General features: G+C 35.3%; 1 protein-coding gene across 1 annotated transcript in view; it reads right to left on the minus strand.

Annotated features, from left to right (window-relative positions):
- Nckx30C (solute carrier family 24 member Nckx30C) overlaps nt 1-26,923 on the minus strand; it is a 190,522-nt gene that overhangs the window by 93,907 nt on the left and 69,692 nt on the right. Inside the window, exon 2 of the mRNA XM_089639087.1 lies at nt 12,423-12,612. Coding sequence (XP_089495213.1) covers nt 12,423-12,612 — 190 coding nt within the window. The remainder of the gene's footprint in view (nt 1-12,422; nt 12,613-26,923) is intronic.

Genomic DNA, 26,923 nt, shown 5'->3' on the forward strand with positions numbered 1-26,923 from the left:
CACAATACTGCCTGAGGATATACCGAAGACACCGTTCTCGCCTCAGGATCCGCCAGAGGATTCTACGGCTGTGATAGAAAAGCCACAGCTACCGTTAACCCCTGAGCGGCATCTTCATAAAAATGAAGGAAATGAAAATGCACACGGTGCAACTCGTCAGGGTGGCTGGAAGTCCACCCTCACACTACTGCCTGAGGATATACCGGAGACACCGTTCTCGCCTCAGGATCCGCCAGAAGATTCCACGGCTGTGATAGAAAAACCACAGCTACCGTTTACCACTGAGCGGCATCTTCATAAAAATGAAGAAAATGAAAATGCACACGGTGCAACTCGTCAGGGTGGCTGGAAGTCCACCCTCACACTACTGCCTGAGGATATACCGGAGATACCGTTCCCGCCTCAGGATCCGCCAGAGGATTCCACGGCTGTGATAGAAAAGCCACAGCTAACGTTAACCCCTGTGCGGCAGCTTCATAAAAATGAAGAAAATGGTAATGCACAGAGTGCAACTCGTCAGGGTGGCTGGAAGTCCACTCTCACACTACTGCCTGAGGATATACCGGAAACAACCTTTGTGCAGCATCTTCATAAAAATGAAGAATATTACGAAACATTGTCGCTAAGTAATGTTGGCGAAAAGAAACGACTCGCAAGGAAAGGGGTCGACAACCAGGCACATAATATGGCGCTGATGGAAAGCGAAATTAATGATGCCGCATTATCATCCGGAGGCGTATGGAGCCCCGGAAACACCATTCACGAGGACGATTCAAGATTTGTAAAAATAGTGAAATCTGTGAAAATTGTGACATCTTTGAAAATTGTGAAATTAATAAATCTGCCGAATGATACTTATCAGCAAATTAATCCATGTGAAATCGGAACACTAGCGGCACAAGAAGTGTATCCACTAAAAATATTAATCGAACGAGATAATGGTGACAGCTTTGTTACACGAGAAAACAATGAAGATAATGTTTATGTTGCGCCCATCACGGCGCTCCAATGGAGAGAATCAACTCGGTTCCTAGATACGGGACAAAGAATTGCCGTTGCTGCAAACATGAAAGAAATATTTCTCCAGGTGGAAATGAAAACAGAATACCAGAAAAGGTTATTTCTGCCGGGGGAGAATCACCTGGAAGAACCGTGCACATATAATATGACGAAATCGAAGTTCATTGGCACGCCAGATGGAAAAAGTGAATTTTCCGACGCTACTGCAAATACTTGTGTTTTCCTGTACTTCCCCTCCAAATCTACCGCTGAAGTAATCCAAATGGCACGAGAGTGGAAATCGTTTAAGAAAAAGGTTGTTGCTGTACAAGTTGCTAACTTCATCCTCTGAGGCGAGGAATAAACTACACAGAGCGTAATTGAAATAAAGATTGGAATAAATAATAAGGAACCAGATAAGGTTCAGATAAACCCAATAAAAAGAGTCACATGAGAGACAGTAATAACAATAACACTGATTCACGAACTTGAACTACAAACGAAAGATTTGTTTATTATAAACAAATACCTCAAATGTAAACACTTGACATGTGGGTCACATAACCGAAGGCCGCCCTTTACTTCATTCATTCTGCTGAAATATGAAAGCTGATTACTTTAACGATCACTTCATGCCGTCAAAAGATACGGATTTTTAATTGAAATTGAAGACAACATAGCAGTACCTCTCAACGACAGAAACTTCAACGAATATCTACAGTTGGAAAACACCAACACACCTATGAAAACCATTGTTCTTCACACCTTAAGAAGATACCTTGCTGTCCGAGGAAACTATTTGGTGAAAAATACTTTTTCACGTTGGGGGTGTACCGGACAGCAGGCGGATGGACATAATCATTAAAATAATTAAGGAAATGGATATTTATTGTTATCACGCATTTAACGACGCCGAATCCCTTTTGAAGCTTATCACCGGACACGTATCATGTATCAAATGGGATTTAACCGTAGTAATTAAAATTTGGTTATTTTTATTGTTTCCTTAATGCTCTCATGCATCCTGTTTAGAGATAAGAATATTTGATGTACATTAACACGTGTTCAATTCGAACTCAATAAATATGCAAACAACTGCCACAATCAGTCAGTTGTCCGACGACATTCGCAAGTTGTGTTTCTTTGAAAATCCTTACCTAAGGTACCCCCGAGAGGAAACCGGCATTTACAGTCGATGTCACTGGCGTAGGTGTCCAGTACACTAATTTTACTAATAACCCTGTCTTAAACATATTTCCATCGTAATTTTTTGTCTTTGATCTTCTAAGCACCTCCCCTTTCAACCTCTCACCCCTCCCCTCAACCCCCCCCCCCACACTACTTCCTTTTCTACCCACACCTGTCTCTATATAGGTACTTGACAATTTAGTTTTTAGTACATTAATTGTCCTGATGAAGAGAACATCGTTCTCGAAACACGTTGACTTTATATAAAAAATAAAGATTATCGTGGAAAAAACAAAGTGTTTTAATTATTTTATTAATAAAATGGTGCCACAAAGTGAATTTGCAAAATTTGAAGAAGTTAATATTTTTAAATTATTTAATATTTGCATTTGTTGTAATAAATATACAATGTTTATATGTCATACATTATTATAATGTGGAACAAAAAATAGTCTTTCCTCACCATAAATAGACAAGGATCTTGTGTGAGTTACTTGTATGAGGAATTCTAGCTCAATTTTCAAAATATTGTGAATGATAACAAAAAGATATGTAAGTAAAACGCAAGATTTATCGATAAATAAATTTTAGAATTTGATAAAAAAAATATAATAACGATGTATGTGGACTCTTTTATTATTATTATTATTTATTGGATAATTTTTATAGCGCCGCTTTTGTGAGATATCACCTCTTTAAGAAAATGTTTCAATTTTAGTTAAAATTAGTAAATATTTTCGACAATTTTTAGATTTAACGGAAGATGGTTAAGTAAGTTTTATCTACATAGAGATAGGTATTTTTAGATTTAAAGGGAGGTTGTTAAAGTCATTTATACTTAGATAGAGATAGGTATTTTGAATGTGATATTATTCTGATATCTTGCTGATATATTGAATGTACGTTATTTATTTGCTTTTCCTAAAAAAAAAAATTAAATTGAATATTTTGTATACGTTTTGTCTATTGGGTGTACATTGAATATTGAAAATAGCTGTATTTACAATATGTTTAACTCTTTCAGATCTGGCAGTGGTAGAAAATATTTGGCGAGGTAAGGTAAAGGAAATTGGTAGAGTTGTTTGATTTCCATTTTCAATACTTTAGAAGTTGTTGCTATTTTCATTTGATAGAACTCAGAGTGCGTGTTTAAATTTCACACAAATCGTACATTGTCTTTAAAAATACATGAAAAATAAACATTAAAAACATAACTTTTAAATTTTTTATTTTAAAAAAATCACAAGATAAATTCGGTCGAGATTCAACACAAAATTACACTGAAGTACAAAAATGGCTACTAACGAGTAAATACGAGTAGATTTAAAATTATAAAAAATAGCATAGAAAGCCAGTTATATCAGCAATAATTAGAAAAACGAAAACCGGAAATTTCTATTCGCTTTAGAAAAGGAGAAAAAGATTCTACAATTTTTTTTATATGTACATAGGATACAAAAGAAGTGACAAGATGTGTGTGGGTGTTTTAAAGAGAGAAAATTATAAGTATGCGCCTTCGCATGTTGTAGGAGGGAGGAAGCAAAAATCATTGCATAAGAACGAGTCGTAAAACAGGCATGTTCTCTTGAAAATGTCAATTGTGCACCGAATACAGTAGTTCCCTTCTGTATACCGAAGACAGTTACCATTTCAAATTAACTCCGTTTAAATCTACTAGGAGATAATTCGGGAAGAGTTTTAGCATTACAAATGTAAACGTCAGAACTGTGTATAGATTGCACTGCATCCCAATGACATTAGCTAAATCATGCATATCGCTAACTACTATTTCACCTACCGTGATACTGCAGAGCTACGGAAATTTTCCTGGAGGGACGAGCGCACTCTTTCAGAGTAATTTTCATAATCACTGCTATGGCTGCCTAGTAAGAATCCTCCCTGATGGTCCGACAGGAGACGAGAGAAAGTCAAATATTAACCTCTATAAACGACTATTTGCATACATTTATTTTTTTAACTAATTTTCTGTTTTTATTTTGTGTATTGTTTTTTTTTTTTTTAACTCAGTACAGTTACAGAATTATGGAATGTACCGCACTATCCCTGAAATACACCTTCTGGAATAAATTAATTAATTAATATTGTTATTTGATCATGGAAGAAAACACGGGAACGCTCCATGAAAAAAGGGCTCGTCAAGTTAATCAGAGTAAAGTCACGTCGAGTGTACGAAAAACTGATCACGTAGGAGTGGGAATGAAGTGAGAAATGCGCGCAGAATAAAATTTTTTGCGATAAAATATTGAAATGACGACATGATCTGAGAATGTTACTTGCCTAGAAAATCCAGATAGAGAAAACTAAAAAACTGTGATGCCCCTACATTCGGCCAAAGTTGGCGCCAATTCGTCAACGTAAGAATGTTGTTTGCGCGAAGATCCTTTGATGTGTGCACGAAAACCGATAATACTCAGGTTGGCTGGCCTACGTTGGCGGCCATCGTGGGAAACGGCTAAGTGGTCGTTACACGTTGAGCCAGCGCGTACTAGGGGTATAACAGATTGTGCAGATGGCGCAATGCGTTAGACCAACGTGTATTAGGAGTATAACGGATTGTGCAGACAGCGCAATGCGTTGGGCCAACGTGTACTAGGAGTATAACAGATTGTGCAGACAGCGCAATGCGTTGGGCCAACGTGTACTAGGAGTATAACAGATTGTGCAGACTGCGCAATGCGTTCGGCCAACGTGTACTAGGGGTATAACAGATTGTTTGTTTTACAGAAAAGCAAACTACCCAGATATTAAAAAAAATCTGTACACCATATCGTGGGTTTAAAATGTTGTGCAATACAAATCATTTAGCCACGCAGATCGCATAGCCTTTGTTCGAAATAAGGAGATTTGTGAATAATAAAAATAAAATATTCCATTGTGCAGCCGTTTTATTGTCTAACCATTTAGGCGAGGGGAGGATGGTGGGAGAAGGTTAATAATTACGCATCGTTTCCATATTATCGACCAAACAAACGAATTTCGGGAGAGAGCGTATCTACAGTTGTACTATTCAACGGTAGCCCGAAAACTAGTTCAAGTTCAGATGAAAATACTATCGCTGACCCTGTCGCAAGAAATTAAATTTATTAGCTTTTCCACTAAAATTAAGTGGAGCATTTTTTTAGTAGAATTTTATTGTACTTATTAAAGTTTATATTATCTGCAAAACTACTCTTTTTAAAAAGCTTTACAATATAATTAACTTCTATATTTCATTGTCCATCAGATATGCTTAGTTTTAAATGGTTTAATTTTGGCTACATATAATTTTGGCAACGCCAAGGCATTAGGCAAATAATCCATCCAGGCTGTGACAAACTTTTAAGATTAAGCGAGGCTTTATTATAGGACTAATACTTGATAAAAAAAAACAATTTAAACCAGCGCGCATAAAAACATAGGTAATCTAATGAGCTCCGTCGCTCTTAATTAACTAATATTAGAATAAATTATGAGGGAAGGATTTAAAGGGGGATGAATCACTCTTCCTTACGATTACGCCCTAGTTAGTAGAAAAAGTTTCTTTAAAACGGTTGTAGTTATTTTGTCGATTGCGTTTTTTACGACAGCCGTAAAATTTTTTTTAAAGTTCTCCAAAACAGCATCTTTACAATATTCAGCCAAAATAAACATGTTTGTAATCTCATCTCTTACCAGGTTGCTAATGAAAGTTTCTTTACACCTGATGAGATTAGGGTTTTGGATCAGCAACGTCTGTGTCACAGATGTGGTCTAAGGAGTTGTCTTGCATGTCACCTTGGCATTTAAAATGTATCAATGCAAGTCTTCTGAACTGCCAAATATAATAAGCAACCTCGACCAACAATGTCAACAAATCAAGATTTCTGCTAATCGACACTAGGGTAGATCATAACACGTCTGAATTTGGAATATTCAGCATATTACAGTGCATATTAGATATTTCAGTTAGGTACATTTTTGTCCCGTTCGATAGTTTTGAAACGATAAAAACGAAAATGTATCATTTTTACCATAGCAAATTGATCTCGCATATCAATGGTCTGATGATTGTGCCCATCGCGATGTTGCTTGAAAACATAAAGATCGGATAAGTCAAGGGTCGACTTACTTTATTATGCTATAAATACTGGAGCAGCCGCTCCATGGAATACAGATTTTTCTAAAAAAAGCCCTGGCACTATTTAGATAAACCGTTAGATTGTCTTGTGGGCGTATCTGCGTGCTCAAAGATACGTCAATGTTATCTAACTTCGGGCGAAATTGATCAAACATTTTTTTTAAATTCATCAAAATTCTTTTCTGGATGGTCTTGTGTTAATTGACGATATCGTTCTCCTTTTAAATCATTATAGAGTGCACATCTATGTAGCTTCTAAAGATTTTCTATTCAATGATAGCGGAAGCAGTAATGGAGATGTGTGCTGCACGGCCCAGGGGGTGCGTAGTTATGAAGTCAAATGAAGGAGTTAGTTTGCCAAAACGCCGACGGGTTAAAAATATCTTTGGCTTAACCTAAATCCATAAATAATACGCCGTGCCGCCCTCCACCTGTCTCCGATGTATTTTACCAAGGGATGTGAGACTGATTGGTGACTTTCAACGTCATTATTGGATGGATTTAACCCTTTCCAGGAAATAGGGTCCAACTGACATGACGATTTTTTCTGAGGCTTTCACAGAGATTTCTACAAGAATAGTTGTTTGTTTTAGAGAATTGGAAAGTTAACAAATTATTGGTCAATTATTATTATATATTATGGTTTTAATTTATTTCAAGTAAACTGTTGTACAAAATATTCCTCTCCGTTTTTCATCACTATCAATAGTCAATAAGTATATGAGTTTATTTAAACCAACCCCTTTTCTAAACTCTAAATATTAGTGGTTTCTGTAAAGCCATTTTTAAAAAACGTTTTGTTTTTTGTGTACAAAAAAACTGCATTTATAAACTCATTTTCTAAATTAGAACAATTTAATTTTGTAACACATTCAAAATAAATTTTACTAGAACAAAGGAAAAACATTATCGTTTCTATTGCATCGATCTCTGAGACACTCTGAGAGGTTTCAAATGAATGTTAATAAATAGTATGGAGAAGTTCAAAACACTTCAATAAACTTTTACTTTTGCACTTAATTTTAAAGTATTATTATTATCTGCATCCGTCTTTTAGTAACCGAAAGTAGAGTATAACCTTACGAAACTTCCTAAAATTGTCTGACAGACCCATCGTTATAACGGTGGGTTAGACATTAATAAAAAAGTCTAGCACAGCTATTTTTCCACATTAAGATTCAAAACAAAATAATAATTTTACAATGGTAATCAAGACAAGCGATTTCGTTGGATTCCTAACTCATTGGCACTACAAAGGGTTAGGTTAGGTTAGGTTCAGAGTTGTAAGAAAGGTGATTGATGCTTTTCATTGTCAACTAACACGTTATTTTATGGAATTTCCTGTTGACTTAGGACCAGTTATTTTATAGAACTTGAACAATTCATCAGTTTTCAAAGTCAATGTTCATGTTTTATGATGGTTCTATTCAAGTTCTTTTATTATTCCATTATAAGCGCGTTGATTCACAGTACTTTAATTACCTCTAACTTTTGGATGTTTGGAAAATTTTAATTATAACAATTTGATGAATTTTTCAGGTAACGATCAGATAAAGAAATGTAAGAAAAACATGGATGCTGTTTTTTTCTGTGGCAATTGTGAACACCCAGAGACATTTTCTATGGTTAATACATTTCCAATGTATCTAGCTCATTAATGCTCATTTGCAAGACTTTTTTATATTAACCCCACACAAAAGGCCCTGGAGTAAATTATTTTCGTCGAAGAGAAAGATGGTACACAAAAGAGTGCATTTTCAAAGTTTAAACATATCGTCGTGTCAAAAATGACTTCTAAATATTGAAGACAATATTAGTGATTCCTAAACGAAAATCTGAAACAGAAAAATCAGAAAAGGAAACGGTCACATCTGGGACTCGAACCCAGGACCCTTGTCTTTCCGTGACAGTGCTCTACCAACTGAGCTAATGGGACCCTATTCCCCTCGGTCACGTTTTCGTTTTCTCGGGTTCGAGTCCAAGATGTGACCGTTTCCTTTTCTGATTTTTCTGTTTCAGATTTTCGTTTAGGAATCACTAATATTGTCTTCAATATTTAAATATTACAATTTGAGGTTTTACTCAATAAAGTTATTCCGAAAAATAAAAAAAATGACTTCAATCACCACCACCCGAATTACTTACTAATCTACAGACAATTATGATCTCGGTTTAAAAGAATCCCAGTCATTTCATACCTACATTAAAAACTTAAATGAAAATAGTTCAAAATAACTAAAAGATAATAAAAATCCGCCAACAACGAATATGATATTAATATTGTATGATTTCAAATAGAGATATATATTACATAATTGCGTTCACGAATCATAAAATATAATATAGAATATCCAATTTCCAAGGATAAACCACATAATAGCGGTTAAATTACATTCATTAGATTGTAAGTACCTAATATTACGATAATTTTAAATGCGTATGAATGTGATCGCGAGTGCATGAGAGCTTATATTACAGTACATATGATATTACTTGCGTAGACAAATAACGGAACATTATAATTGTAAAGCTGAAAAACGTTATAAAAAAATACTTGTATTCGAATGTTGGAAAACTTGAAAAATTAAGACATTTTTGAGCATCTGCCCAGCATTTGTTTTTTAAATACTCATTTCGAATAAAGAATTATAATTCAATAAAATAATTTTGGTGCATACATTATCGCTTGTCTGGTAAGATTTATACTAATCCGTTCCAATTTTGAAAATGAATATTTCATTGACCTTGAATGAGCATTTCGCATATTTAAAATGAGAGACATAAATTAAAAATTCCTATTACCATGGACTTAGGGCGGGTTGTTTCGGAGAATTTGAACAATTCATCAAATTTCAACGTTCATTTTCAAGTACTGTGAAAGATTTTTTCAAGTTCTGTTTTTATTTTAGTTTTGTCAAGCAACTAGCCTACAATTATTTAGTAACAGAACTTGAATAGGACTTTTACAGAACCCGAAAATGAACGTTGAAATTTGATGAATTGTTCAAATTCTTTGAAACAACCCGTCCTTAGATAGTTTAGGAATTGAATCCACGACACCTTAATGGGGACAGCAACTCCTAAATAACTGTTATTTTATTTAGATCACAATTTAATTTGCGGTATTTTAAAATCGATTCGGCAATCTGCTTCATTTTGAAATTCCGTCAGCGTTTGATTAAAGTGTGCAACAGCTTACTTCAATTTGGTCAATAACTGAAACAGGCCGATAATTGAGGTTTAACCGATACCGTTCAAATAGCATAACTTCAGGTTTGAAATGCACAAGTTTAAAAAACAAAAATTAATTGTGTGAAACTTTCGGGAAAATTAATAATATTCTAAAAAGTATCCAAAGTCACACAATTCCGCGATACGAGGATATCCAGTATCAAATTTTACAAGTACCTATTACTCTACTGCAGTTCCAGATGAAAAGTTTATGGTTTAGTCTCCGTTTAGTTAGCTACCAGATAACATTACATCAAACTTTGGTGGCGAGATTCGTAAAACTTTCTGAGGATGATCGAGGATCTTCCAAACTAACTGTAAACTTCATACCGTCCTGACACTTCAATTAATAACTATGGGAGATGAAGAAACCGCATGTGCAATTAAATATACCATTGAATTACAGGGTACCACAAAACAGACAGTGCAGTTTAGAAGGCTTATTAAAAAAACGGCGCAACTTAAATGAATGGGGTTTATTTTATATTATTTATTACATCATGCCGTTTTATGCATCAAATCCTGAAGATAAAATTAGAAAGATGGCCTCAAGCAGCGATACATTGATGTAGGCGATTCCAAAGTGTGAGGCCGATGTTTAAAATTTTCCTTCGTAAATTGCAGCTGGAAAACCCGCTAGGTTGGGACGAAAGAACGACCATTTTCAGGAATCGTGCAGACAAACCAAACCATGGTATCGACTGAAAACGGCAAGACCCTCAAGACAAAATGAGACCCCTCACAGGTTCCTACCCCCAAAAACCTTTAAAAAAGCACTGTATGTTGTGCTGCACACTGTATACATATATAAATATGGTTACCGAATGGTTGCATAAATTAATGACATATATATTTAAAGGGGATTTTTTTTGGCTTGATTCTGTTAGTGTAGAGAGAGAGATGTATTATAATTGTGTAATATACCGTGTTTTAGTATGATCTCCCTCTCACATCTCAGTTTGCAACTAGTAACCACGTATCCGGAAACTTTGTAGTAGGTAAACTAAATATAATAATCAATCTCGGAGTATCGTTTCGATGAATAATCCAGAAAATGAAATGTCACCCCACTGTATGAGTTGGTGTTAGAATGTGTGGCTGGGATTAGCCCTGTGTAGCATACTCAATGGACCAGTCCCAAAACGACATCAACTGCAATTTTGTTGTTTAATAGTGACAGTTAAGTTTTATGCAACCGCTGTACTCGATGGACAGTATTCCTAAATGTTTTAAATCTGAGTTTCTGGAACATAAGATAAGTCCACATTGAAATGTTGGAAAAAAGTGACTCACCCATCGCAGTTGGGGCCACAAAGTATGTCACCTTCTGGATGCTTTCTAGTAATATGAATGTTGAAATACAGAATTCACAATATTGTATTCCACAGTCTTTTTATATTACATATCAATCCTCCCTGTCGGAGGTATTATTTTACACGTTTACACTGAGCTCCGCTCAGCACACTGTCACTTTGAAAGGTAGGTTTAACATCTTTTTTCTCCCTGCAACAATTATTCCGGTCACGATGACATCACAGGATGGGTAGGTAGGATAATTGCAGGATTTGATATCAAGGTTTCCTAACCATCGATATATATTGCGCGAACAATACTAATAGTGGTACAGCTTAAAACCGTAATATAACAGTATAACAGGAAAAATAGAAGAAAAACTCCAAAATGAAATTGATATTCAAGATTTATCAAACATTCCTTCAATTGTGTCAAAATAACCATATTTTTATTCTAGTAGTCTATACAATCTCTAAAAGTGTAGACCTTGCATTCACGGAAGTATCTGAACTCATTTTCTCTTATTTAATAAATCAAAACCAAAAGTTACTCTGAAATCACAAGATTTGTAAGTTCGTACTTAAATACCCACCTAATTAACTATAAACCATATTTTTTTTGTAATTTTTTAAAATTATTTCAAATAAGGAATGGCACAACTTTTTTAAAGAATCGTAACTATCTCAATGAAAATTATTTTTTCTTAATTTCTTCTGGCATTTAGGTAGGTGTCAAAATCTTTAAAAAAATGCAAAAAGAATGTCCAAATAAACAGGAAGATTTTATATTTACTGTAACGGATGGCACAAACAAATTTACAGACAGACAAAATGCAAAACGGTCGGGTTAAAAGAGAACTTCGATATACTCAATTTTCGTCAAGTTTTTTTACTGTCATGTTAATTACTGTCTGTATCTGTGATTTATCCAATAAAAAAATATTAAAAACCATACAAAATCATTCTAGGGGACGATTTCGTGGGTTTTTTTTTATGTGACACCTCACTAGAGTGTCCCTGCCTGTGCAGTGTACAGACATGGGAACTATGTCACCACCCGGTTGGGCGGCGTTGTGAGGCGGAATAAGGTAGGGGCTGTAGGAAGGGATTTGTTAATGCGGGCCTTGAAGAGGCTCGGATTATAGGAGGGAGGAAAAACAGATGCCGGTAGCTCGTTCCACATACGAGCCGACTTACACAAAAACGAGTCGTAAAAACGGCCCGTTCTCAAGAAGCCAACGTCAACCGTGGCTATTTGATGTTTGCCTCGTTCTTGAAAAATTATATTAAATTCTTTTAATTTAGCTTTCTGAAACCGTTATTGATTTATTTAACAAAACAATAAAAGTTCAATTATGGCAAATATCTAACTTTGAACCAGCCACTGAAACACTATTGATCAAAGAACAATGCTCATCACCAAAAAATAACAAATACTTACTACTAGTAGGCAACCACTAGGGTGGTCCTTACCACCGAGCATATGTAACAAATAACCACAACGAATAGGCCAAAGGACCTCTTGGGGTGAAATATTACAAAATTGTATTATTAACATGTTTTTTTGACAAGTGGTTCTGTAGGGTGGTCCTTACCATCGTGCATTGGGTCTATGGTATGTATCATCAGCTGCAGCAGGCCGTGCCGGAACTTGGCGCTGCCGTGGTGGTGTGAGGAGGGCGGGACGAGCGGGACGGGCGGCGCGCACCCCGCCCTCCCCGCCCCTCCCGCTCCGCCCGTGTTGGTGCCCACGGAGGTCTCGCTAGACGTGGCCGCGTTTCCCTGCTGAAACAAATATACACAACCAAATTAGTTATTATTGTTGTCTTGTGAAATGCATACTTACATCACCAACATGTACTTGTAAAATGCATCTCAAATTTTTACACAACTTCATCACGTATGTCATTAAGACTCCCACTTTATTTTAGAGATTTGACAGAGCAAATTCAACCGCAGGTCTATCCAATACACCAGAGCCGCGCGTCGCATATTTTTGTGCACGGCTGATTCACTTACGTCGTTATGATTCAAGCATTACTTTAGGGTATTATCTCGTCTTAAACACTAAAAAAAATCGTATTAAAATCTTATTTTTGATGCAACAATATAACCATTATTATTTATTTATATCTTATAAAGGCTTGCACTTGTACCAACCGAATACTTTGTTTTAATTGATCCCATTTTAGAGTTCGTGCAGAGGTGCAAGAGGTAGTGGAAGAATATCCCTTTGATTAGGAGCAACTGATGGGTGATTAAGATTAGTGTTAGGGTAACACAATGAGAGACCTCCCAATTATATAAATCGCAATCAAAGTGATGTTAGAATCTTATAAAATGATTGAAAACTTTTTTTTCAAATGTTTCTGGCTTTCACTCTTCAAGGGTAACTTAGGCCATTGTTTAAAATTATGGAGAGAGGGGAGATCAATTTGAATAATAATTTATGTTAAAATGGGCTGATTTTATAATTATATGGAAGATTGGATTCAAATTCAAAAGAGATAAAACGATGAATGGAGGGGAGGCAATTTTAGATAGGCTTGATAGAAGAGAGGACATTGGTTTGGAGAGAGGACATCCAAAAAAGTTGATTTTGTTGAAGTTGATGATGTAAAAATATGTGAAACCACTATTCCCTTTGTTGAATCTGCGCGCAACCTTGGAATAGTATGGTGGACGGTTAATTGAGGAATGAGGAACATATTAAAAACAAGTCACAGTTGTGCTATTCGAGACTTCGTCTGCTATATAATATAAGAGATCGTATATAAATGAAATTACGAAAGATTATTACTGACAGTCTTGTTCTCTCAATATTGGACTATGGAGACACAGTATATGGTCCCTCTTTACTGAAAAAAACCCTAAAACAAGTAAACGAGAAAATGCATGTGTCCGATATTGTTATAATGTCCCGAGACGGGATCATATCTCGCCTAACTTCTATTGGCATCGCATTCTAAATATGTCGAACACAAGGAAATCACACCAATTGTGTCAAATGTTCAATTTGATGAATTCAAAGGTTCCGGCCTATCTGTTTGACAGATTGCAGTGGTCCCGTGACTCTTATACACATAGTACGCGTCAAAGAAACCACTTAATCGTTCTCCCCAAACATAAAACTATTGTATTTGAGGGTAGTTATAGCTATTCTTCGTCAAAGCTTTGGATCGAAGTACCACTGTCGATTCGAATATCGACATCGTTGCATTGCTTCAAAAAGCTTTGCTGATTTGTATACCTACTATTGATATTTTTATTGTTATTTGTTTGTGTTGATTTGATTTTTTATTGTTAATATTATTTCATTGTTCATTATTATACCTAAATATGTAAATATTATTATTATATTGGAGGCACTGCTGAAAACCAGCTGCATTCCCGGAGAGATCCGGAATGCATAGCTGAGCAGTGACCTTTTTGTCAATAGAATTTACCTATGTTAAAAAATATGTAAAATTTATCTATTGGCAAATAATTTTTTTTATTTTTATTATAATAATTATTATTTTGAGGAATGGTATTGATTAAATAGTGTGGTAAATGTATGTATATTTCACTAATCGCTCGGGTGGTGTATTATGTTGTTTATAGTATTTATTGTAGAAATAAACTTCTAATGCACAATATTCTTACCAAGAAATATGATAACTCGTTAGTTGAGTTGTTTTGCTCATGAACTAGGAATTTGAAATAAAATCCCACGTATATCAGACCCCAAGGGTATCGTTTCCAGGTCAAACCACTACTTAAGCAGTTTTTTTCGAGTCCCTTTTCTTTCAGGCAAACCCTTTTGTAGGAAAACTTTTTCGCAAAAACTTCCGAGCGTGAAAACTTAAAAAAATTCAATTGAGATATTTTTTATCGTTTCTTCCACTACAAGAAAAGGCTTACTACGGAGTTCGTGTAAAAGTAAAATATTTACACCTAAACTTGCATAAATTAAATTACATCTTTGGCAACCATTTATGTTATAAGTACCGCTGCCCCGGGATCCATGAATAGGATAACTAATACCTCTAATATCTGCATGCATGACTTAGCAGGGATGTATGGTTTCATAGGATGAGGTTTGTCTAGGTCACGGAGTCATATGCTTCTGCCGGATCGGAGAGCCTGGTTGAGGGAACCCCGTGAGATCTCCAGCCGACTCTCTCAATCCTCGCAATACAGTGGGAGTTTTCGATTCATACGCCCGTCACTCCAAGACTCACTAACCCCAGTTTTCCACCCACTCGCTGTACCCTTTTCTGAGACAGAGTAGTTACCACTAAATGTATTATGAGAAAAGTTAAATTTACGTAAAAATCACAATGTCAAAATGAATCGTTCTGAAACTGAACGTAATGTGCCACAATTGTCTATAAATACCAATCATTTACTTTCATGGGTACTTCATTATTTATTCATTTCTATTCTCTTACATACATTTTACATAATAAGTACCAGCTATAAAAATAATGTTAATAATCAGTAACTGTTTCTGTGTTTTGTAAAGACCCTACCAAGCGAACTGTGCTAAGGTGTTCGCATATTTTAGGGAAAGCGTTATTATGCTGTCATAAGTAAGAACACAGCATCGTCACTTAAATTCTGAAGGAGATTACTGTGGTTTAACCATGACGGCAGTATTGTTTATTAGATTAGTAGCAACAATATACTAACAATTCTACAAAATATTCAATATTCTTCTAATCCGTCAGTACATTCGGCACTTTTTTATGTGTATTTCAAGTGCGCTATATGCATCTTTTTTTAAATTTTCTTTAAAAACAAATACTGTTTTAGAAAGTAGATGACATTATTTCCAGTGTACGCATTTAAAATAAATATGACTATTTCTTAATAGTAAAATTTTAATATCAAACGTCAAAATGTTGTAAAAAACGCTGAAGACATTTTACTCAATTTTTTACTCGAATCGTAGAAAAATCGAGAGAACTCGTTTGAAAACATTTTGAAAACACATTCGTTTTGTATAATAAAATTATTTTTTAAAGTTTTATTGTTACCATGACGACACGAAATATAAATTATTCATTTTGGAAATTCCTGGAATTTTATTACTAGCAACCAGTACCTATAAATATTTTAGGAAAACTTGAAAAAATTAAAACTTCTGCCAGAATTAGAATTATATTTTCTCATATTTTTTTATTTAGATTTTAAATTAAATATTTCTCAATATTTCTTAGGGTGAACCAAAACTGGTTGGTTTTATATATTGACAATATATATATATTTATATATATATATTATTTTTATTTATTTGGTACATTATTTTTTACAATTTATGTTTTCCAGTAATGTAGGCCTCACTGGGTGGCTTGCCCGTGCTGAGGCAATAAAGTGGTATTAAAAACAAATTAATTGTATTCTAATTACCATAATTACTATTTTTCTTTCTAACGTCAACAAAGTTACGCTTTTCCGCATGATAGAAAAAAAGATTAAAATACTTTTATAAAATATGGCCGCGTGGCCATATATGACTCTAAAACACTAGAGGGGTGTGCACTTTATATATAATCAACCACCACAACACGGGCATGTGAAAACATTCTCAATGAATAATAAACAATCAACTGAATAAAGAAAAAATAAAAGTATACTACATGAAATGAACTTAATCATGCAGTTAACACGAAAAGTGAATAAAACTAAACAAAAGTAGATTAGTAGAATTTATGTGTTATGGTTGGTTTGGGGTGAAAAGATTTTGACTTTGGAAATTATCCATTCCTGTACGTAAAAGAGATTCAAATGAGAATGTAAAAAAAACATTAATTGGTAATAAATGTACCTAGCTATTTTTCACGTTGAAAAAATAGACATTTTGAATGTGAATGTAGAAAATGTTCACTTTCTGAAACAAAGTGAACATTTCGTTAAAACAAAAAGCGCACATTTGCATCATTCAACGTCCTAAAAACATGTGTTTGTTTGTGTTTCTATTCGCTATTCGCCTAAATAGGTCACTATTGTTCATTTGTTCTAGGAAAACAATAGAATACACGTGTTTTTATATATTTATATTTTATATATTTTATCCTTGATGTACATTTAAAAGATAAATATGCTGGTTATAACTAAAATATGTTTTGTGATCCTGTCATAATATTTAATGTGAAGTCAATTTATTGTAGAAGAAGACAATTCATGAGTCAATCAATTAATTGAGTCTGGTCATGTCAAGAGTCAGAATAAAAGAAGATAATGTACAAGAGGTTGCAAGTTATGCATGAGTTTGATGAATGAATGAAGCAAGTAGCTCGCGCTAAGATAGAGTTGTGTGGCGCCCACCCTCCCTGCACACCCCCGGACGAACGGCGTGATGGTTAGTTCGTTATGGTAGTAACTATCATTAACCTCGGTTTTTCTCAAAACACAACTTAACCCTAAATGTTTGATATTGGTTTATGTAAGGAAACGTAATAGTGATATGTCTAATTATTGTATGAAAAAGACAACCGTCTATGAATGAGACTGCATGATTATGCGTATATTATAAAAGCGTACGGCAGTCTGTAACGTATCGTAATATCGTAGTATAAATTTTACCAGTTTAAAATCTGCACATAAGAATAATTATTTACTTAAAGGAGAAACATAAGACTTACTAACTAACTAACTAACGAACCATTACGCCAAACAAGTCGGTCTTGGAACACACTTCCTGCCTCATTCTCATTCATACATCGTCTCATACATACTCTTCTATTATGGCAAGACTCGATTATCTGATTCACTTGATCGTGCCATGTCTTCCTCGGGCTTCCCCAAATTCTGCTAACATTCTCATTCCCATAATATATTTTCCTTACACTCCTTTCTTCGCTCATTCGCTCTACATGCCCAAACTATCTAAGCGTCCCTTTCATTATTTTACTCATCGGGCTTACATTAGCCGTACACTATTTAAGGATCTTCACATTTCTCACACGATCATACATTGTTTTACCACACATACGCCTCGCTGATCTCATTTCTACAGTATTCAGTTTACTTTCATCCTTTCTCTGCCAGTTCCATGCCTCACTTCCATACATCATGGTAAATATCAGTTTTCTTAATAAATCAGCAATAATCATTTTTCTCCGTGTACCCAATAAAAAATTTACTTGGTGATTGACCTAAATATCATAAACGAGCAATAACCACCAAGTTTAGTTATACCGACGGGATTGTAAATGTTGTTTAATGATTTAACTTGCGCTTATGTTGCATCGAAATGCCATGAAATATTAAATAACTGGATATACAAACAGAGGCTTACATAAACTCTCCAGATAAACTATTATCTACATCGAAGCTCATAGCAGTTGTTATGATGTAGGCATGCCACTGGTCATAACAATATTGCATCTGCCTTAGCCTACGGATATGTTGAGCTAGTTGTAAAACATTACCGATAATACGAGTACAAACACCATTAGATTTGAAACGAGGGAGTAAGGTACTGATCTAACCAGTTTAGTGAAACTGAATACAATACCGTTCTGCCCCATACTGTACATTGTACAAATGTACAGCATGGGCCAGAATCCGAGAGTATTGATTCTAGAACGCTGGGCGGATGAATCGGGAGATTGTGTAGGACTGTTGGGCGGGAGGAAAGAAGGCAGGGGTGGGGATGTTTGGTGGCGGTGCAGAGTTGTAGCTTATATAAATTACCTTCCCCTGTAATAGAAGGGCCTTGCATCAGAGGAGCAAAACCATCGGTTTATGCGAACTATCGATAGTGGGTAATAAAAAAGGATTAGGTCGAATATAGCAACATTTTTTACTGGTAAAAGTTTCATTCCTTGAGTAATAACACGTGTTTGAACTACGTGATAGTTTTGAAAGTAAATTATTATAAATTAAATTACATTTATGCACCAACCTAAACTATCATAACCTAACAAAGTTTACTATAATTGATAAAGAATAATGCATTTTGAAATATGTGTGTAATTTGGTACAGGTTTATAGTTCGAACATGATTCAGTTATTTAGAAATAATATTTTTTGTGTAATATTATTTGTAAGTATAACGTAATAAGCTTATTAGCTTTTTAAGAAGTGATTAAAGACCGTATTCATGTAAGTACATACAAATTAAGAAAACGTTATTTGAAATATTTCAAACTAACAGTGTTTTGTTTTTTACTTACATTGTACATTATCTGTAATAAAACTATTACAGACATTTATCAATAGCGCCTTTTGCCAATTCTAAAACGTTTAACCCAAGGGGCCAGAGCACTGCATTTGCAGAGTTGAAGAATCGTGCCCATGCACGTTACAAAGATTGTAGTGTCGTCATTCATTTAATTCATCAATTAGGGTTAGTTAAAGACAACAATAAAAATATCACCTTATCAAGAATGGTACTGCCTACGTGTTGGTTTTAGTAAAAAATCGTTTTATTTGGTGTCATTTCTTGCCTGTACCTACTTATATTATTACGCTTGTACTATATATATTTTTTAATAATAATGTTCAAATTTAGGTTTTATTCAATCACAATTTTTGTTACAGAAATCAACGGGTTGCTACTTTTGCGAAGTGATAGATTATTTAAAAAAATGTTTATATTCTCAATCAAAAAAATATTATGAATGATTATATGCCATATTAAAATCGCATTTAAATGTAACAAGCGAAGAACCCTTTTTATTTCAATAAATACCTCTCAAAATACGTTGCTCTGGAACTTCTCAAATAAAACAAATGCTTTCATAGATACAGAAATTCCCCTCAAAGGACTAATAATTCTTTTCACATAAAACGAATTCATTTTGCAAAGAACGAAGTCATTCCTTAACAAAAAAATATCCTCTTGAATTGACTAAGATTCGTGTTAAACACAATATAATTAAAATAAAATCGCAGCTTAATTACCCCGAAAAAATAACGGATTGATCGAGTATTCGTTTGAACAAAGACTATACTTGACTCTTTTGTCTTAATTCAATTCGGTGTTTTCTCAGCCAACTCTGCTCACTCAATGCGAGATCGGTAGCGAGATGTAACCATTATTAGTTCTTAAGCTGCTGTTTTGGGAACGCGGAAAATTCTCGCTGAGATTTATGGCTGTATATTTGACAGTTTGGGAATATAGCTGAGAAAGGGTAGCCAAATAATTAATGGTTCGCGAATTCAGTGGTTGCAAAATGTAAGAATTTTTAAAGGTTGCTTTGTGGGTCAATGTTTGATTGATTCGCGACCTTCACTGAAAGGTCTTATGTTAGGTTAATTAAACTAATAATAACAGTCACGAAACCAAAAAAATGCAAGCAAAAATATCTTATAAAAGCACGTTCCGAGATCAACGAGGTCTTCTTCAGCATACAATGTGTGGATAATTGAAGGATAGAAACAATGACTTAGTTTGTAGTATTGCAGTGACTTTATTTTCTAATCATTGTTGTTGTATCGGGCTCGCATCCCATTGGGATAGTAACAAACGGTAGGTTACAAACGGCGGGATGTAAATCCGAGCTATAGGTGCGGCGAGCGGAGACTGTATGATGAACTCATTCAGACCGATGCTCAATAATGTGGTGGTGGAGATAGTCGACGGCAAATCCACCAGGCCGCTGCTCAACACTTTAGATAGCGAGATGAAAGATGGTGGAGAGTGGTCGTGGCAAAGTACTCGGTAGCATGACGCCATGTTGGCGGAGACTAGATAGTGATCTTCATCACTGGTGGTGAAGACCGCGGGTCTCGCTGATCCTCCAGTGAGATGCTGCTCGGTCCTTGAAACCATGAAAGCCGGAGATGCGGTGGACCTCAACGACGGACGCAGCGAGCACGCTCGCCAGTAGCTATTGTAGCTCAGTTATTGCGGCTGACCGAATGAGTACTATCATAAATAAACCAAGTAGTAGGCTGTAGCGCGACGGGGAGCGGGCTGGCGACGGGACCCGTCGCAGTTGTTGATGAGCGCTCCTACTAATCTGAATTCCCAGCCACGCGGCGCAGTGGCGGGGATATTCAGGAAGTCGCAGGTAGATCGTCATGATTCTAGAAGGTTCCAGGTGTAATGCGCGCTGTCTATACTGAAAGACTTGCTCGTTCTAGTAACGTGCCTCTACAAGGGAATGAAACATTTGGATATCTAACTTTGTAGCGCACCGTTTTTACGCTTAAGGAATGGCCTATATAAAGAGCTGCGGACCTCAATTCAGCCAGTTCGTCTGCAGCTCGCCCTTGGCTAGTACACTCTCTTAGTTGCGCCTCGTCCTTTGGCGCGACCCTCTAAGGAGTATTCTACTTCCATAAGCAAAGCACCAACCAGACCCCGACTGCTGCCTTAGTTGCGCTTCGTCCTATGGTACGACCCTCTAAGCAGAACACAGTCGCCGTCGCCCGTTACCATAACAGCACAAGCCAGTTTTGTTGCTCCCAAAGACTAATCGGCAAGGTTCTCTCCGATCCCGTGCTCAGTTAATTATTATTGTGATTTGATACATTGTGACAATTTTTACTATATATGAACTGACCTTAAATAAATAACATTTAACCAACAATTGTGTTATAACTTTTATACATTATTTAACTTTTTGCAATAACTGAGGAAAAGCCTGGAGGAAACGTTTGGGTGCCATTCAAGTAACACCCTTCAATTCTCTAAAAAAATGCAATTTGAGAAATAGAACACAAGCAGAGAGATTTGTCGAGTGTCGTTAACACAGGATTATGCGATGTCGCAGTAGGTAATTTCGTGTTTGTGTGGATTTTTCTCGTCACCGATAGCGCGGAGCATTTCGCTAATGAACTCATATTATTTAACACATTTCGAAATTTAGGACACAGCTTACGCTGGTATAGATAGGACTGGACGAGCGTTACCGTTGACGATTAAAATATTTAAAAATGTGTTTCAACGCTCATTAAAAAAATCGTTACGTTTTCGCCGCCAATAGCAAGCGTTTTGAAGTGAAAGAACGCTGGACAGAGCATTTATAATATGTATTTTGTTTTGAGTTAATGCTATAATTTTTTATTTATAAACCACACGCGGTAGATACGTGTTTTATACAACTTTGTTTTGGATATCAAATAAAAAATATAATAGTAAAAGGAATGTTGTTTTTTATTTCATTCAAAGGTATGGCGTATTATTATCGTGAATCCTGCCGATTATTTATGATCTGTGAGGCAATTTCAGAGAAAATATACTATAGTAACTTAGACACTAAATGCTGATTCTGAACACATAAGTTTTATCATACATTTTATATAATTTTTAGTAGTAACCTAGAATTAACAAATATTAATAAAAAACTATTAAAACCAAAAGAGACTAAAACGCCCTGTAATTGGTCGGTGAGTTCTGACAGAACTTAAATGGAAAATTTGTGAACTCGCACAAGAACACTCAAACCACTGCGTATACAAATTATTTTAAAAGTACTCTATTTTTCCATCCTTGATAATTATTTATTTTTGGGATTGGTCATGTAATGGCCTAACCGTTAACCGACAAAACCGAGATACGTATGACGTCACGCGTTACCTCACCATATATTTTATATCGTTTTAGCGAACTTTGAAAAATTTTATCTTAGAAAATTATTATTATGAAACGACATTCAAAAAAGTCGTGTTATTTAAGTCAAAGGTGTATAATATTAATTAAAAAAATGACTTTAGTTACTTATTAAGTATTACCAAATGGAATGGAAAAATGATACTGTCGGTTTGCACAAATACATTCAAGGTGTTCTCTGTTGCTTTAAATAATTAATTCAATATATCTTACTCGCCTTCATTTTCTTTTGTCATTGTACTAAATAAAGTTTTAAAAAAATATTACGATTGTGGGAAAAAAAAAATTATGGAGTAGAAAAAATAACGTTTCCAGCGAGAGATACTTACGAGATAAGAAGAGACATTGTTTGCCACATAATAGAAAGCATTCCGCCAACTATTTGCGTTATTACCTCATTTTTGACAAAATTTAACGAAAAATTTTCAGAAAATGTTTGCACAGCTCAATTCGGAAGAGTCGATTTATTTTACGCAATAAAAAACTTTTTGTTCTAAGTGTGGTTAGGACCTGACATAATAAGGTTGTATGTTACATTCTACACTTTAGCAGTGGCGTAACGGCCTTGGGCAGCCGGGGTCGTAGAAAAACTCATGTTATCAGGAATAACCTATAAATACCAAACTGCGTTTCTTTCATGTTCACTTAATTTTTTTACGTATTGACGTGTAAATTTGACGAAAACTGTAATATTACTAAAAAGTAAATAAGAGAGGCAAAAGTTAGTACGAATGCCTAATTTCTTAATTTATTTATTCCCTTATACTCTTTTAAGAATAATATTTTTATCAAACGATGTAGGTACTTGACTACAAAATATATTTCTGAAAAAGAATTTTTAAAAATAAAGAATTCCTCGATTTATGCAAATTAAATAGGAAAAAAATAGATTGGTTCGTATGGGGTGCATTGCGTAAATAGTTTTGTTATTGATTTTTTTGTGGTGATGTCGTCGTACTCGTAGGTACAAACAAAATTTTAACAATTATTATTTATTGGATAATTTGTATAGCGCCGCTTTTGTGAGATATCACCTCAGGGGCGCTTTACAGTTGATGCAGGTATTACAGAACATATAAATATTACAAAAATAGAGTGAAGTTATGTTAAGTAAAATGAAGTATAGGAACAGGTGACACGATAAAAGAAGACGAAGACTCTGCAGCAAGAATCCTAGGTGGTGAAGAAACTGGGCCAGCTGCTGCAGCAAAAGAGTCCACCGCGTCCACCAACAGTGCCAGCACGAGGTACGTCATCCGTCCAGGTATGTGTCTGCTGCTAATAAAGCGCTGACACACTATCCTCTCACAGATACCAGACCTTGGCACCACCGCTGTGACGTTCTACGAAGATAGAAGATGGAGACTGCAGCAAGAATCCTAGGTGTTGGTGTCCTAAGGAACTGGACCAGCTGCTGCAGCAAGAGAGTCCACCGTGTCCAACAACAGGTATGTCAACAACGTCCAGGTATGTATCTGCTGCTAATAAAGCGCTGACACCTCACATAGATAAGAGACCCTGGCAGCACCGCTATGATGTTCGGCAAGTCCATCATTTATCTCAATGTAATCCTGTTCCTGGTAATTGTTGAAGTGGTGCATTCTGCCCGCAATAAAAAGCGACGGTCGGGATAATAAATTACCATGGGCTTAGTAAAAAACTTGCCAGGGTTCAAACTTGCCCAGTTTCCGAGAATTTCGTTGAAAACATCTGGGGTGCATTTACCGATCGCCGTTCGTTTCGAATGTCCAATATTTTTGAGCAAATTTCGGAATATTCACTTTTAAAACACTGCACTCAAATCACATATTATAAAGTTCTAATAATTATTAAGTTTATTTTTATTTAAGTTCAAATGTTGATTGATTGATTTTAAAAATAATTTCAAAGGGATGTTGCCTCATTTCCCTTCAAAATACTAAAAAAACACAAAGCGGTTGAAGGACGCGTTAGGACGCGTCCTGCTTCCACCAAGGGCGCTATACTGACAGTTATTTGTAAATTAAAAGTAGGGACATATATATATCGCTTACAAATGATTTTTCTGAACTGCATTTACCACTTTATCCGAAACTAAAAACAAATATTTAATTAGACAAAGGTATTATTAAGGTTATAAGCACTGTCACTTAATTTTATTTGTTTAATATAAAAACATTTTTTTTAAGCAGGCAAATCTTATTCCGGCAAATTTCTGTTGTTTTTAAAAAAAATATATACAATAGCGTCTATTGTAAACTTTTAAATTCAAAGAGAAATGTTAATGTTTTCTCTTTCTGTTTAAATTATATGTATTTTATAAAATTATGTATTTTATATGTCTGGCCGATACAACATAGCCCGGGTAATATCCTTTTTTCTATTTACATAAAAAGAGATATATTATTTGTTTGTCCCGTAAGCGTTTCTATACCCTTCATCCGATTTTGCTAAATATTTCACAGTTTGTACTTATTAATGCAGGAAGTGTTTAGAGTATAGTTAGAACTGTGGAAGAAGTGTACAGACGTACGTGAAGAACTAAAAAAGAGGTGTGAGGATCCCTTTATAACCCCAAGTAATGGGAAGCGAATGGTAGAAGAGGAAGGCATGGCACGATTAAGTGAACACACATACCAATGCAATAATAGTGTTTCCACTTTCAAAATGTACCCAGTTGACAGGTTCACTGGAAATCATAACCTCAAAATGTTACCCCGAACCATCCATAGGTCCCCAAGCAACGCCGGGTACACGTCAGCTAGTAATTTAATAAAAACTACAAAATTTTGATATAATTTATCAAATTCATTTTCCATAATACAACGTTAGACTGTCCATCCGAATGCCCTGGGTCCTCGAGTTCTTCGCTACGTCACTGCTTTTATATTGCGTACGTGCCTCCTATTAATCTACATCACGGCCAGAGTAAATGCTTCCGCTAACAAATAGCGTGAACAGGAACAGGTCCTTTCCAGGGACAAAAATGGCCTACATTCTTTTAAATGTTAGTGCTTTAGTCGTATCAAGGGACTGACTTGAAAGGTAAGTGGCAGCTAACTAAATATAATACCCCTCATCAATGTTCTAGAGAGATTGTAACTAACAAATAATTGTATTAAATATATTATTCTAGCGCAGACCCATGAAGAATCACGGGATATTATAATTGTAGGATTTGTGAATCTGAAAACGTTTATTAAAAAATGCCTCTGGATCATTGGCTTTCAAAAGACGATCAGAAAATTAACCTTTCGAATGAACCCTGTTGTAGTAAACTTGAATAATAACGAAATGTCAAAAATCTGAAAAAAGTAATACGTATTCGGAATAAAGTATTGTTAATTAATCTTCTATAAATGTAAATAAAAGGGAATGTTCGTATATGTGTGCCCTATAGGTTAAGAAAATTTCAAAGTTTGTTATTAATAGTGCCAGAAGTGTTTAGAGAGAGGTTTGAATAGTAGATTTGATAAAGTGAATCAATATCGAAACCATTCATAACCCCGAGTAATGCCGGGTAAGTCCGCCAGTAATAAAATAATTTTAGTGCATATTTTATTACTTGTCTTAAACGTTATCACAATCAGTTCCAATTTTAAAATTAAAGAACATCCCAGTTCTAGAGGTAATTGAACCGGAGTTACACAGAGACACACCACCGAAATTATTATGTTTAATAACAAATAAAGATGTCGGTGGTGAAGTAGAAAAATTTAATATATTTTTTTTAATTTATCCATACCGACGATAAAAATAGACAGTTTGGGAGACGGCGGGTATGAGTACCACCTCCCCGGGAAGCATTTATTGGATAAACAACACCTCTACCAAAGGTTACCCCAAATGGTTTGCTTCGTTTGGTGACTTAGCAGGGGTGTTCGGTTTCATGTCGTGTGGTTTGGCCGGGCCTTGACAACACAATTTGGCTGTCAACTGCTTGGCAGGCCCCAACAAGTGAGACTAGTTAAGGGAGATCTTTCGACCTCTCCAGCAGGACTCTCTCAGAAGATCATTTCTTAAAAGACCCTCCACACAGCATTTCCAAAGATGACGTGGACATTGATGAGAATTATTTTCTTCATGGCCTCCTGTGTGGAGTAAAAAAAATAGTAGCAGTTATTTTTGTGGCTATTTTGTATCAATTTGTATATTTTATGAATGTTTGGAGTAGGTAGGTAGTTGAGGAATCAAATAGTGTTGCTTAGAAGTATTTCGTGTTGGTTGAGCATTTAGAAATAATGTGTCAGGTTTTGAAAATAAGGCTCTCTTCATCGAACTCAATTTTACAGCTTTGTTACTGTTTCTCAAAATGAGGATAACTATTTTAAACCTCCACTTTTAGGAATAAATTGTTTGCTTCGAATTGTTGGTCAATTCGACAAACTACAGGATTTTCCAATAAGAGGTGTCATTTTGATATTCAATCGTAAAAGCTCAATGGTTTCGTTGGTTGTGTGGCACTTAGCGCCGTCTTGTTGAAAGTTTACGTTGTCCAGATCAATACCATCCAATTCTGGCAATGAAAAAATCATTAATCATCTCTCGATAGCGCAATCCATTCAC

This window comes from Hesperophylax consimilis, chromosome 13 (assembly GCF_061612785.1).
Source record: "Hesperophylax consimilis isolate HC1 chromosome 13, BYU_Hcon_1.0, whole genome shotgun sequence".
In the NCBI taxonomy this organism is placed as follows: domain Eukaryota; kingdom Metazoa; phylum Arthropoda; class Insecta; order Trichoptera; family Limnephilidae; genus Hesperophylax; species Hesperophylax consimilis.